The 15,543-nt window shown below is 36.9% G+C and overlaps 1 protein-coding gene across 2 annotated transcripts in view; it reads left to right on the top strand.

Annotated features, from left to right (window-relative positions):
• PIGN (phosphatidylinositol glycan anchor biosynthesis class N) overlaps nt 1–15,543 on the top strand; it is a 115,836-nt gene that overhangs the window by 32,384 nt on the left and 67,909 nt on the right. For both annotated transcript variants that reach the window (XM_084786993.1, XM_084786992.1), the window contains exons 13-14: nt 11,739–11,817; nt 12,754–12,936. In XM_084786993.1, coding sequence (XP_084643119.1) covers nt 11,739–11,817; nt 12,754–12,936 — 262 coding nt within the window. The remainder of the gene's footprint in view (nt 1–11,738; nt 11,818–12,753; nt 12,937–15,543) is intronic.

The following is a 15,543-nucleotide window of genomic DNA, read 5'->3' as shown; positions in this document are numbered from 1 at the left end:
TAGTATAATTTGAAATCAGATGTCGTGGTATCTTCAGCTTTGTTCCATTGCTTAGAATCAGGGTACTTCTGTGCTTCTGTATCAATTTTAAGATTTCCCGCTCCCTCCCCCAGTATCTTCAGTAATTATCATTTTGATGAAGATTGTGGTGAATCTGGTGATAGCTTTTGGTAATATAAGCATCTTAACACACACACACATACTAGTATTTGCTGGTTCTCTAGCTGTCATGAAACTTTTGTAACTTATTCAGAATTGTTCTGGTTTTCCAAATTATTTGTTCTCATTTATGTACAAAAGATGACACCACTGGTTAAAAGGTAAATTAATGTCTTATTAGGGGCTGAAGCTGGAGCTCCACTATATAATGCTTGTCTAGCATGTATGAGGCCATGTCCAACTCCTAGCTCTGCAGAAAAGGCCACAAAGATCTTACCAGTGAGTACTTACAAGCACAGCTTGTCTGTTGTATATACTTACGTATGATGGACTTTATTATCTTAGATTTGTGGAAATTAGAGTAGAAATTCATTATAGTAAAGAATGGGATTCTTTTTTTTTCACAGAAAAAGAAAAACTAACCTATGTTTTCTGTTGAGACGAGATTTTTTTTTTAATTGAAGTATTGCTGTAGATAGATTTTTGGAATGTATTTTGTGAAAGTAAAGGAAATCTTATTAACACAAAGTATATGTAAGATATAAAATGAATTAATATTATTTAATCTACTTTAAACATTTTTTCATGGCTCAAAAGACTGAAAAGAAACAGAGTATTTCAAAACTGTATTGGAGCAGATTAAACATATATATAAGAAATGTGAAAATGGCAATAAGCAGGGGCCAGAATCATCCTTGTGTGCAAGTTCAGAACTTTCACATTGTCAGCAAAATAGTAAATTTTAGGCTTTGGCCAGATCTATATCTTACAGCTATATATATAGCAGCCATCACATAGAGTGAATCATGGTTCCATTGACTCCTTGGAGGATAAAAATCATCTTCAGAGTCTTTTATTAGTACGCAGTATGGTGTAGAGCTAACTTGAATCCAGTCAGTCTTTTAATTGCAATACTCCTTCCATCATCCCCTTTGCCTCAAATGTTATACTGTTAATACTTTTAATTTTAAAGGCTTGCTATCAGATGTTTTAATAAATATTATGAAATTTTAGTAGTTCATTGAGCAGTATTGGGTCTTATATCTATTTGTGAGACAGTTACTAAATTAACATCAGTTTTGTGGCATGACTGGTCTTTCTAAAATATCATTTATGCCTTGGTCTTTCTAAAACATCAATCTATGATTGCTGATGTTCTGTTGTTTACTTACTTATTTTTCTCCAAATGACACCTGAGAATCATGTGGACATACTGTAGTAAGTTTGCGCTGTACAGAATTACCTCATTTCTGGACAAGTGCATATGTGTATGTTTGTGTGGGTGCCCACAGTGACCAGAGGTGGTAATTCCTGTGGAGTCAGAGTTACAGATTGCTGTGAGCCACCTCATGACCATGCTGGGGACTGAACTCAGATTCTCTGAAGTCCAGATCTCCTGCATTTGTACTGTGTGCCCTTGACTGCTGTGGAAGATCTCCAGTCCCTCAAGGTGTTTTTGAAAACTTCTTTTCATACAAAGTATTTTGATCACGGTTTGCCTTCCTGTTAACCTTACTTAAGCACAGACGCCATGCCTAGCAGTAGATATCTAACACAAAATAAACCCAGTAGTGTTTCTGTAGACTTTTTAATCTCATATTGCTTGTTTTGGACACTTTTTGTTAACTAGTTTTTTGTTTGCATTTTGTGGTTTCCAGTTTTGTATTTTTATATGTTTTGTTTTTGTTTATGTAAATGTTTCTTTTTTAAGTTGTTTTTTCTTTTTGTTTATTTGTTTACTTGTTTGTTTTCTAAAGAGATGGGGAGGTAAAGAGTAAGGTGGGTGTGAGTTAAAGAATTTAAAAAATATTTTATATGTGTGGATATTGTTATATCTCTGTCCTGCTTGAATGCTTGATGCCCTGGAAGTCAGAAGAGGCCATCAGGCCTTCTGAAACTGGAGTCACAGATGGTTGTGAACCACAATTTAAGTACTTGGAATTGAACCCAGGTCTTCTGGAAGAACAGTCAGTGCTTTTAACCACCAAGTTCCTTCTCCAACCCTCAACAAATTCGATATCATACCTTGGTAGAATTGTTTTTTGAAGTGCTTCCATGGAACCCAGGGCTTCATGCATGACAGTTAAATAGTCTACTGCGGTCCAGCACTAAGCCCTAAGGGAAAATGGCAAATCCTCAGATCTATCTACAAAGCTCTGATATGTTAGGCTTTGTGGTTAGTTCATGACAATAGAATTGTAAAAGTCTTTAGAGTCTTAGCTTGACCTTCCCCAGCTTTCTGTTCCCTAAGATGTGATGCATTTGGATTTGCAGCAGACAGTAGTTCCGCTCCAGCCCTGCTGCCTTTCTTCACTGTCGGCATTTAGAAAACCACCGCTACCTGAAGTTTGACTCTCCCAACTGTTACCCTAATGTAGGAACCAGTCATTTAGTTTTAGCTGTTTCTCACTATTTAAAGGACCTCTTTTAATACCTAAAACTAAAACCAAATTTATTAGGCATTCTCATATTCCCTGATGACCCAACTTGCTCGCAGATTCTCACTTCTATGTGCAGTAGTCTTTAGCATCACTCAGTTTTCTAACTCTTTTTTTTCACCATGATGTGGAAGCTCAGTTAGGTTTCTGGTATAAATGCAAATGCTCTTTGGCAGACTTTTTAGCCATTGTATTTGGATGTGCCCTGCAATCTTCCAGGATGGTTTAATTTCACTCTTCAATGCCAGTGTCTTTTCTCTTCATCAAGCAATGCATTTTTCTCATCCTGTCACTTGTTAAGGATTTAACTTATTTTTCTACTAGAAAAAGGTCAACAAAAATGTACACTACAGATTGGGATGTAACTCAAATAGGTGAGTCTGCACAAGGTATGAGTATCACAAGAAAATAAAATGGGCAGTTTGTTCTGTCATTTGCTAGTCCTCTTCTTCTCTTCTTCCTTCCCTCCTATTCTTCCTCCTTTACTTCCTTCCCTTGCCTCTTCTTCCTTATCGCCCTCTTCTGCCCCTTCTTCCTGTCCCCCTTCCTGTCTTCTTCTTTTCTCCTTTTTCCCCTTCTTCTCTCTCTCTCTCTCTCTCTCTCTCTCTCTCTCTCTCTCTCTCTCTTTCTCTCTCTCTCTCGTCTTTTTGTAGCACATCTCACTGTACAGTCCAGGTCAACATGAGGCATCCGATTCTCCTGTTTCAGTTTCATAATTGCTAGGATTATATAGTATGTAGCTAACACATTTTTCTCATTCTTCCTAAGGATCTGGGAGCTAAATACTTCTGTTAATATTGTACAGATTTTAAACATCACTTATCAGAAAGTAATATTAAAACTAAAACTTGTGTGTTCCAGAAAAGGGAGAAACATAGTAAACTTGATATAATCTGTATAATTGTCTAAACTCTTAAGTGCTAATGTTCAAGCTACTTTTTTGAAATGAAAATTTGAGTCCCTGAAAGAAAATTCTTATACCAAGTGTTTTAGTTACCTTTGCTGTCACTGTGACAAAACACCTGACAGAAACAATTTATGGAAGGAAAGATTTATTTTGCTTCATGGTGTGAGAGGGTTCAATCCATCATGTGAGCGATGTGGCAGGGCAGAATGGAATAGTTCATATCATAGCAGGTCAGGGAGCAGAGAAAACAGGGACACTGCTACTCAACTGGTTTTCACTTCCCTCCTTCCTTCCTTCTCTCCCTCCCTCCCTCCTTTCTTCCTTCCTTTCCTCTATTCTTCTTTCTTTTTTCTGTTTTTCTTTCTTTGCTTCTTTCCTTCCCTCTCTTCTTTTTTCCTGCCCAGGCCCCTAGCCTGTATAATGATACTGGTAGTGCCCACATTCAAGGGTGAGTCTTCCATGCTGTTCTCTCTCTTTCTCGCTCTGTCCCTGTTTCCCTCCCTCTGCTCCTCCCTCTCTCCTTTTCTGTCTCTCTGTCAAATGGGCTCACGGATACACTCAAGTCTCCTAGATGATTCCAAATTCAGCTAAGTTAATAACAAAGATAAACCATTATGCTAATGATGTCAACTTACTTTCAAAAGTCAGGTTGGCTGATCAAGGTCTTTCTCCTCCATGCGAATGTCTGAGAACACATTTCTGCTCCTGAAGCTTCTTCCCTTTATTAAATTGTGTGGCTGCTTTAGCCTTTGCTTAAGGAAAGTTGATTTTTCACTTCTTTAATTGATCTTGCCAGTGCTCTGAGTTTCCTCCAAAGCTAAACATTGTTTTGTGTTGTCAACCTGGAGCCACAGAAGTGATAAGTAGATATATTTCTGAGCAAGAACGTGATAAAAACATAATACTGGATGTTAAGAGCATCATGAAAGAAATGTTTGTTGAAGTAAAAATAATATATTAAGGCAATAAAATAGAAATTTAAATTGCATGCCTAGTCTAGGAATTTTGAATTGAAAACTTTCTAGACATCTGTTAAACAAATAGAATTTCTTCTAAAAACTTGTGGCCAACTGAGCTCAGTGACACAGGCCTATAATCACAGCTACTTGGGAGGCTGAGGCAGGAGGATGGAAAGCTGAATGCCTGCTAGAGCGACAGAGTAAGTTCAAGGACATCAAGTCAATGAGGCCTAGTTTCAAAATAAAAAGTAAAAAGATAGTGAGGATGCATGAGGCCCTGGGTTCAATTCACATGGAGGGGGGCAGTGGGGGGGGGGCGTAATAAATCTGTGGTATACTCCAGGGTAGCAAGGAAGCATCCAATTAGGCTGTATGCTTTGGTGTTCAGAATGGAGTATGATGCTTTGAAATCTTGTAAGAGTAAGGCTTGGAATGGCCCCTTTGACCTCTATGCCTGGCTGGACAAATTCTAAGGAAGTCTTGGTACTGTGAACCTTGCTCCTTGCTCCTGTGTTACTTATTGTAAGAACTCTTCTTAAGACCATAGTGCTTGGCCTCACATGGTGCCAGTGCCAGTGCCACACAGAAAAACTCTGTCTTAAAAATCAAAGAGAAAGAGAGGGGGGGGGGGGAGGGAGAGAGACCGAGACCATGATGGCATCATTACTCCTGGTAATTATTATCTCCCTTTTCTCTCTCCAGAAATAGCCCTGGCCTTCAACTGTGCTTTCAGTCATTTCTGAGCATTGTATTGTTAGCCTCCTTATATAGTGCATCACAGAGAGTCTCTTACCCATCTCTTTCCCTCCACAAACACTCCCTCCTCTGTCTTACATGCTTCAAAGTTGATAAAATTGCAAAAATAAATTTAATATCTACAAAGAAAAGTATACAGCTCATAGCTGTATTTCTTTACAAAATATATAAACCTTAAAACAACATCTGCATCCCAAACCCCATTCTATAAGCAGCAAAGCCAGGTCAAATATAGTTACTCAAGTTAAAAGGGAAGAAATAAGCCAATACAATACTGCCAGTGTCCTTTGTTACCCTCCTGGAAACCAGTGTTGACTCCTTATCTTGAGATCTGCTGCCCTGTATGGAACCTCACACATAAGAACTCAGACTGGCATTCCCATTGTTCCAGCTTCGTTTCCCCACTGTTATATTCTAACATCCACTGTTTAATTGCCATGCTTTGGTGATCTTCACTGCTATACAGGATGTGTGACCCTATAATTTATTTATGTATTCACTACTGATAAACATTTGCATTATGTCTAGTTTTTGTCAGTTACATATAGTATGGTTTTTTATTGTTTGGTTTCAGGTTTTTTGTTTATTTGTTGCTGTTGTTGATTGGACATATTTTCTATGTAAGCTCAGTATGGCATGGAACTTACTTTGTATCACAGACTAACCTCAAACCCTCACAATTTTGCCTGCCAAATTCTAGTATTGCCAGTACATTCCACTATGTTTAGCTTTTATTTTTGGTGTACACATAAGCACATGGGATAATTTGTTGAATCATGGTGTATAGATTGATTTATTATATACTTTGACTTTTCTAGAATGATTGTGCCATTATATATTCTATAGGGGAAGCAAAAATGTTTGCCTCTATTTTTAAGGTTCTGATGTTCTTGAGACTGAATATTAAATTGAGGTATATACTGAATTTGACAAACAATAGTAAATTCTAAAACTGTGACAAGGCCTTGAGGCTCACCTAGGCTAGTTAATTTGGTGGCTAGTATCTAGAGGGATACAGACTCATTTAATGAGGTGTTTTTACATATATTTCTCTGTCCTCAACTTGCCATCTTAGTCAGAATCATGCCTTTTCTGGGTGTAATGTTATATTGCAGAACTTGCTTTTGGAATAGGGAGATAGGATATTTTCTCATGGCAATTTTCATTTTTTTGAAACAGCATAGTAATCCTTTGTTTTAGGCAGGGTCTTACTGTCTAGTCCTGGCTGGACTAGAACTTACTATGTAGACCAGGCTGGCCTTAAACTCAAAGCAATATGCCTTGCCTCTGCCTCCAGAATGCATCACCATATCTGGCAGGATAGATAGCTTTATGTTTTCTGTTTATCTTTAACTCACAATATTCATTGTAGTAGCTCCCATCAAAAGTATGTAAGATTTGTATTTCCTCTGTCCTCCATGTAAGTTTCTGTGTCAGTCTGCCTTTTTGTCACTGTGATAAAGTACCAGAGATAAGCAATGTCAGGAATGAAGAATTTGTTCTAACTTACAGTTTTAGAGGCTTCAACTAATGGATGGCCTGCATGGTGGAGCACTGTTGCTTATCTCTTGGTTGCCAGGAAGGAAGATGGGAGGGAGGGGAGAGAATTTGAGCATGAGAATAACTAAAGATAAAGAGCTGGTAATAAAATATTTTCTAAAAGCCCAATTCCAGTAACATATTTTGTCTAACTTGGGCCTACCTCCTAATTGCTTATTCGTTTATGACCATATCAGTGCCTTAGCCCATGGATGAAATTAGTACACTCAAGATCCAGTCACTTCTTAGTGATACTGTATTGGAACAAAGCCTTCAACACACTAGCCTTTCAAAGGAGGTACACTTGAGCAAACCATGACAATAAGACCATTGCTTGATGAGGTTTTGCAAACTGAATACCTCTTTATAGTACCAGCCACTACACCATTTGTGAGTTTGATTTTACTCTCTTATTTTGGTTGAGCCTGGGTTTAGAAGCCCTGAATCAGAAAGGATTTATGTTCAGACAGGCGCAAAGAATGATAGCTGTTTAGAGCCAACTCCAAGTTGATGCAGACCTCTGGACTGTTTCTGCTGTTGGGATGCAGCTTCGCAGAGGCCCTAATTCAGCATTTGGTTTCTCATCTAGGTCTTTCCTCCCTGGAGATTTCTGAACATTGCTTCTCACTTTGTATATGCGTCTTAACACTGGGGAAGCTCACATGTTTATCACACACCTTGCTCATAAGCCACTTCTCCTGTCTACACAGATGTCCCACCCTGTCCCCAGGACCTTTGCCTTGTTTCTTTATTGAGTTCTCCCAATTGTATCATATTGTATGGTATGGTATGTAGTGTTTCTGAGACAAGTTCCTTTTTCACTTTTCTTGAAACTACTTCTGAATTGTTTTAAAGTAAATCTCAAATAAATAAATAAAGCAATGAATAAATAAATAAATAAGTAAATAAAGCTTGAGACTACCTCAGAATTTGTTTTAGAATAAGTAAATCTCAAATAAATAAATAAATAAATAGGTAAATCCAAAAATAAGTCATTTAGGATTGCAGGCTATCTGGATGAGACTTGATAGGCTATGTTCGTATTGTCAGGGAAGAGGTCCTCTGTCAGAGGTCTAGGGGAGGAGAATAGGGAACGGGAAGATAGAAATGAGGGAATATCAATCTGGATGTAATTTGAATAAATTATAATAAATTTTATAAAATGAAAAAAAGATTTATCTTTTTTTTAAAGACAACATTTAAAAATATCTAGGCTACATTTGCAGCCACAAATTTTAATTTTTATCGTTCTCATCTCATAAGATCTCTGAAGGCCTCCCCAGATTCAGCTCTATACCTTCTGTCAGTAACTGTATGTTGAATTCTCAGCCTCTTACCATATCCCAAGAATAAAAATGTTGGATGTCTTAAGAGTGATACTTGTAGAAAGTTCAGTTATTTCTTTGGCTTCCATCTCTCTGGGCTCTTAGCCCTTTAGTTCTTGATTTTCTTCATGCTCTCAGATTAACTTTGTTTTAATTTATAACTTACCATACTTTCTTGTTTCTGGTGGCCATACTGATATTCCAAAATTCACTGAGAGCCTAATGCTGTGATTAACCTTCAGTATTTTAAGGATTTTATTAAATCTTATTAGTAAAATATTAAGAAAAATAGCACATGTATATATTTCAAATTACAGAAGAATGATTAAAAAAATGTTGCTTTTTCTGCCCTGTGTGCCAGTCTTAGTCTTTTTCTCAAGAGAAAGCTGCAGTTTTTAAAATGCCTTTCTATACATATGTGTGGGCCTTCACCTCCAGGTGGAGGTGAGACACCCCTAGTAAGCCCTGAGCTCAGAAACAGGAGGGTGTCTCCCCTCTGCTGGTGGCAGTTCACAAGACCCTGGTCCAAAAAGTGTCAAAAGGCACTTGGTGGAAAATTAAAAGGAAAAAAGGAATTGTAATATGAGTCTTTGTTATTAAGGTACCATGGTGAGGTTTTGATGAATCCCATACTCTATTAGGTAGAGGTCTCTAGTGGAACAGAATCAATGCATATACTATTAAACAATGCATATACTATTAAACTATTAATCAATGCATATACTATTAATCAATGCATATACTATTAATCAATGCATATACTATTAATCAATGCATATACTATTAATCAATGCATATACTATTAAACAGGGTTTGATCGACTGGCTTACAGGATGTCCCAACAAAGGCAGTCTACATAGTGGCGAGGCAGAGAGACCTCTTATCAGTTTAATCCATCAAACTGGATGTCTCGGCATTTCCAATTCAGTCCTTAAGGAAGACCTGGAACCTCCGTGGAGAGTTGCTAGTGTGTGGTAGAAACTGGAATTTGACTGAATGCAGGACAGTGACAGCAGCAGTAGACATACTTCCTGAAAAATAAAAAGCAAAGGCAGATGACATTACTTCTTTCCTTCATGTCTCTGACATATATTAGACGATAGCACTCACTTTGAGGGAAGGTCTTCCCCCTGAGTTAATACTCCCTGGAAATATCCAGAAGGGTGTGCCTTAGGTCAGTGGTTCTCAACCTTCCTAATGCCGTGATCTTTTAATGTGGCACCTCATGTTGTGATGACCCCCAACCATACAGTTCTTTCATTGCTTCTTCATAAGAGTAATTTTGTTTCTGTTATGAATCACCATATGTTGTCATCCCCTGGCTCCCGTTTCCTTACCTGAGTACCCCTAATGTACTGAAAAGAAGCACAAATACTTCCCCTTTAAAATGTTTTCTCTCATTCTTCTTATTTTTCATCTTTTTACTTAGTTTGGCAAATCTTTAGTATTTTTAGAATGACAATATGACTATATCACTCCTTTTTTCCTACTTACAGGTATATAGCATTTTGATAGCTTTATAAACAAAACAAGCAAATGAAAAGTCTCACGTTGTAGCTTATTCTTCCCTGAAACCTGCTAGGAAGCCTAAGTTGGCCTCAAGCCTGAGATCTTTTTTCCTTTGCCCCAAGAGCTACAGGCATGTGCTGCTGCAACAGGCTTTCTGATAGATTTTTTTTTTGTCCATTAAAATTTATTGATTCATCCTGTGCTTAGCACTTTGCTAAGTATTATTGTGAAAATTAATGGACATATCAGATATTATCTTGGCCCACATGAGGTTAAAACGTAATTGAATGGGAATAAACTGATTATTAACCCACAGTAAAGTAGTAATGGTATACGGAGGGATCCGGAATGGGTCATAAAAATTTGATTTTTGGAAAGTGTAAAAACCTTTATGGACCAGAACTCAGATGTGAATGCAAGATAGATAATAAAAAAAAAAGTGTGTGTGTGTGTGTGTCTGGGATAATGAAGAACTAAGAGTAATGGATGTGGATCATGGAAGATAGAACTATCAAAATAGAAAAATAGATAAGACAAGCCATATCAAGTGCTGAGAAGTTGGAGGATGCAGTCAGTATTCACGACCAGAGTAGGTCAGAGCAAGGGAGAGGAAGTTAGCTAGCTCAGTAATTCAATTTCTAAAGCTTCCAGGAAACCATTCCAAATGTTGTGATAGGAAAAAAAAAAAAGGATTAAAGCAACATTTTGAAGTAACTTTTTCATTTTCTTTGTATTTCTGCCTCTTGTTGCCTTTTCTTTACAAATCTAAGGAAATTTTCTGGAGGATGGGTATAGGAGGTGCTTGGGTTCTCAGTTGAAAGAGCTGGGAGATCTTAGAATCAGAACAAGTTACTTTTCTTTTTAAGTTTATTTGTATTAGTTTTAAGTGTGTGTGTGTGTGTGTGTGTGTGTGTCTGGAGGCATTGGATATTACAGGTAGTCGTGAGCCACCTGACATGGAAGAGTAGCAAGTGCTCTTAACCACTGAGTCGTCTCTCCAGCCTCTCAACACAGATTCTTAATCAGGGTTTCTTGTAGAATGCAAGAAAGTTTATAGGTAGTCTTCTGAGGTTCATGAACTGTCTGGAAAAACATACATTTGGTATTCTGATAATTTTCTAAAGAGTAGTCTCAAATAAATTTCAGACAGTCTCACCTCAGGTTACAAAAAAGTTTTACTTCTCATTGGAGTTAAGTCTCATCAGAGGTGGGAAACCACCAATGGAAGAAGACAAGTGATAACGATGTTTGAAACATACACAATTGCCGAAGTCCTGCCATACATCACACAGTTTCCAATAGCCTCCAATAACTTTTTATACATTGTTAACTGTGATGATGCTCACTTTAGGAATGTAGGGTTAGTTAAGCAGTATAATTCAAATTTGCATTTAAACATATTTGTTCAGTTCACAAAGGCAATTGTTCTGATGATAGTTCATTTCTTCTATAATGTTAATAATGCCTTTGGGTTTATATAGCTTTGGGGTTTTCTATATTTTTTAGTATTTTCTCAACACATTGTAGCATAAGAATGACAAATAGTTTGAAACTACTCATTAACTCCCACTGTGGGTTAAACTCTGCCAGAGCACGCCTATAATGTGGGTTCTTAGACCCTCTTTGGATCAGGCACAAAACTGTACTGATGAGTTACGCTGCTACCCTAGTTCCACGTCTAGCACACACACAGGAAGCCAGTGTTCTGTTAATTACCTTGCCTTCATCCATATTTCTTTGTCATGGCCTTAAATGTCTTTAGAATGATGGTTTATATAGACTTCATAAATGTAGTTGGTGTTGGAAGCTTTGTGTGCGGATTGAGGTTTAGCTCATCAGTGAGGCACTCGCTTATCATGTCCAAGGCTTTGCACTTGATTCCTAGCACTACCAAAACAATTTAAAAAGAAAAGGAAATCTGGGGTCAAGAAAACTTAAGTTTAATCATAATCTTTTCTTAGAGGCATTCAGATAGCCAGCCACAGTAATGTTTAACCTAATGTTTCCTTTCTTTTTCATTTTTATTTGGCTTTGTTTTCTGATTTTTTATTTTTTACGGTCTTATTTTCAAATAAGAATACAAAGTAAGAAATGATGGAAAGCAAATAAGGAAACACTAAAACCATTCTTTCATTTTCTTTTGTAGGTTGCTTTCTGATTCTCAACAGCTGGACATTTTAAGAAAAGCAAGATCTTACATAAAACAAGGAAAATTTGATGAAGTAGTAAGTACATAAGTCTTGCGGTCAGGACAGGGTGAGCTCCGCACGCTGAGCCCATCAGGCGGGCTGGGGGTTCCTTGAGGAGGGACGTTAGCCTCAGACACCCTCCCCTTACTTCAGGTAACCATGGCTACGGTTTTCTAGCTTGGTTTTAGAATGGAACTACATTGCCTTTTTTTTTTTTTTTTTAAACTGGAAAAACAGATTTGGAGTAACCATCAAGAGGGTATAAAGGACCACATTTGCCACTTAATGCCACTACATTCATACCCGAACTTTGACTCTAGTCACCTTTACCCTTCTGGCTTTTGTATTGTATTGTATTATTTGTATTGTATTGTATCATGTTGCATCTTATCATATCATATTTTTAATTATGATTTTAAATTTTAGACTTTTTCCCTGGTAGTCTTGAACCCAGGGCCTCTCGTAAGCTAGGCCAGCACTCTTACCGCTAAACTACATGCCCAGCTCACTGAACTATTCTTATCCTCTAACATATTGTTCTTTTGGTGACATTTTGTAGTAGATTTGCATAATCTGATATGAAAGTAAAATATAATGCATATGCACACATGCTTAATATGTATATACATATGGGCATTTCCATTATTGGGGATATATACTAGAGAACCTTTATTTCTTGTATTTGTCACCTGCGGGTCATTTCTGCATAATGAATTACTTTAAAACAGTACACAGATCACAGATAAGCTAATTTCCATTAAAATGCTCCATCCTCCCAAATTAAAAAGTCTGTTCTACTCTGATACTTTTTTTATGATTTTCAAGAAAATCCTCTCAGTTGAATCTGCTGCTAATCCTCCCACCTACAGTTACTCAACTCCACTCTACTGTAGTGGTATGCTTATATGGAGCACCACTTTCCTTGCTTTCATTGTTTCACTGTATAAGTTCTATATATGTTTTGTCCCATAGGTCTCCCTCTGTGAAGAGCTGATTGATCTAGCATTGAAAGGATTGTCCTATTATCACACTTATGACAGACTCTTTTTGGGCATCAGTGTTGCAATTGGTTTTGTGGGATGGACGTCTTATGCTTCTTTGTTAATCATAAAATCTCATTCTAATATCCCAAGAGGCACCAGGAAGAAAGTTAAGGTAAGTTCAGATCTAACAAAGATTCAGACAGTAGTGTCAGCAGGACTACAGACTAAGAAACTGAATCAAATCATGTGTACTGAGTTCGCTGAATATTGTAAGCCTAAGTGAACTGCTGTGTCTTTGCTTTGCTTTTGTTGTGTCTGTTGTTTTTAGTGGCTAAGAGGCTACATTGATTACAGTGGTTCTGTAAGTTAAGAGAAGCATAAAGAAATGGATATGAATAATGTAAGTTCTTCTGTAGTCTTAATGATGCTGGTACTGTTTTTTTAAATAACTACTCAGCATACGCATTCCACATACTTCTAGAATATGTTTTTAGGAAGCTGTCTCAGGGCTGAAGAGATGGCTCAGAGGCTGAGAGTGCTTACCCCTCTTGCCGAGGACCTGAGTTTAGTTTCTAGTGCCCATATCAGGTGGCAGGGAATCTGATGTCTTCTGGCCTCCCGGGACGTCTCATTTACACATGGTACACAAACTTAGGCAGGCACATACGCATGCACATTAATAAAATTAATAAATAAAGCCCTTCAGGCTGGTGTGGCAGTACACACTTTTCATCATAGCTCTCAGGAAGCAGAGGCAGGTGGATTTCTAAGTTCAAGGTCATGCTTGTCTACAGAACAAGTTCCAGGACAGGCTGCACTACACAGCAAAGTCCTATCTCAAAAAAACAGAAAAACAAAACAAAATAAAACAAACCACTTCAGAACAGTATACTTATTGTTATATCATATTAAAAGCTGGACAAATAATAAAGTCATTGTTTATTCTTTTAAAGTCATATTTATGCTTCTCTGAATTTTTTCCCCTTTCAGCTTTCTGACATAAATTCCCAGAATGTTTTTTTTCTAATTTTTTAAAGAATGATTTAATTATTCCAGTGTATTTGAAGTTGGCTTTAATGGGAATTACTTCTTACATGTTAGAGAAATACACAGAAATGACTATGGTTTGGTAATAGAGAGATATATCTAGGGATTCTACTGAGTCTTTAAAGTTTATACTTTTTTAACCTTCATTTAAGAGTAATAATTTACTGTGCTATCAATGAAAAGAGGTCAAACCTCTAAACAAGGGCTTGTCAGCCTTCCTAATACTATGATCCATCAATACAGCTCCTTGAGTTGTGATCACCAACCATAAAATTATTTCCATAGCTACTTTATAACTGTAATTTTGTTACTGTTACAAATTATAATTTAAATATCTGTGTTTTCTGATGGTCTTAGGCAACCACTGTGAAAGGGTCATTCAACCCCTCACAGAAGTAATGACCCACAGGTTGGAGTCACTACTCTAAACAGAGAATGTAACAGTGCATGTATGGTTTTATTGCATTAAAGCACTTCCCCATCTTAAACTATATTGCTGACTGTCATTTACCAAGCTGCATATCCTACCTCCGTTTCCTTTGCTTCATTCTTTCTAATGATTATTACTGTGTCCAAATCCTCTAAAAATTAATGTATTCTACTAGCATATTTTTAATAATAATAGTCTATAAATAGCATTTGTAAGTAGCTTTTAACATCTTATATTTTACTTGTATATAATGTAGGGAAGAACATTATTGCTTAATTTCAATTGTTTATAGTTCTATAATGCATCTTAAATAATTTCTTCCGAGTAATTTTAATAATTTCAGTGTATTTCTAGTTGGCTGTAGTGGGAATTATTTCTTACATGTTAGAGAAATAAACAGAAATGACTGATTTGGCAATGGAGAGATATATCTTAGGAATTTTATGAGTTTTTGAAATGAGTTTTTGCACTCTTCACTTCTAACTGTGCGTTCTACCTTCTGTTAACAAAAGAGGAGACTGAGCTGAGGGGAATTAACTGACTTGGTAACAGCCTCCCTGCCAGCATGTGGAACACTGAGATCAGAGCCTTGGTGCCAATGGTAGCTCTTCTCCTCTTGCTGTTTAGAATATTTTTGTTAAAGTATCAAGAATTCCTAGTTGATAGTTGTTTTTGTTTATTAATTTGATAGTGTAGTCAGTATTTAATTGTATTTACAGTATTTACAGTAAATTGCTAGATGTTGTACAGAGAAACACAAGATTCAGATTTTACTATGAAAAAACGGTATTAAATACAGTAGGTAAGAAATTAACACACAGCCATCTTCCATGGTATTGGTCACTATGTATCATACTACAAATGACAGTCTTAATGTATCTGTTTAAGATGATACAAGGGCTTTCATATTTTAAATAGAAGAGAATCTGTCATATTTTTAACAGTAAAATAGTAAGTCCTGGTGTGAGATTATTTTATTTTTAAAGACTTATTATTAATTATGTGTATGTATGTGTGTAGGAGGGTATGTGCAGCAGAAGCCTGTGGAAGTTAGAGGAACCAGATCTGGAGCTAGAGTTAGAGGTGGTTGTGAGCCATCTAGAATTGGTGCTGATGTCTGAACTTGGAGATCTTCTGCAAGTGCAGTATACACTGTTAACCACTAAGTCATTTCTCCAGTTTTTTGCTGGAAGTTTAGACTATAGTGAAAGGAGTAAATTCAAGGAGATTGGGTTGGAGAGATTGCTCAGCAGTTAAGAACACTGTCTGTTCTTCTAGAAGTCTGGAGTTCAGTTCCCTGCA

Source organism: Acomys minous (assembly GCF_964271855.1).
Source record: "Acomys minous genome assembly, chromosome: 1".
In the NCBI taxonomy this organism is placed as follows: Eukaryota; Metazoa; Chordata; class Mammalia; order Rodentia; family Muridae; genus Acomys; species Acomys minous.
Note: the sequence above shows the minus strand (reverse complement) of the source record. Positions and strands in the feature narration are given on the sequence as shown.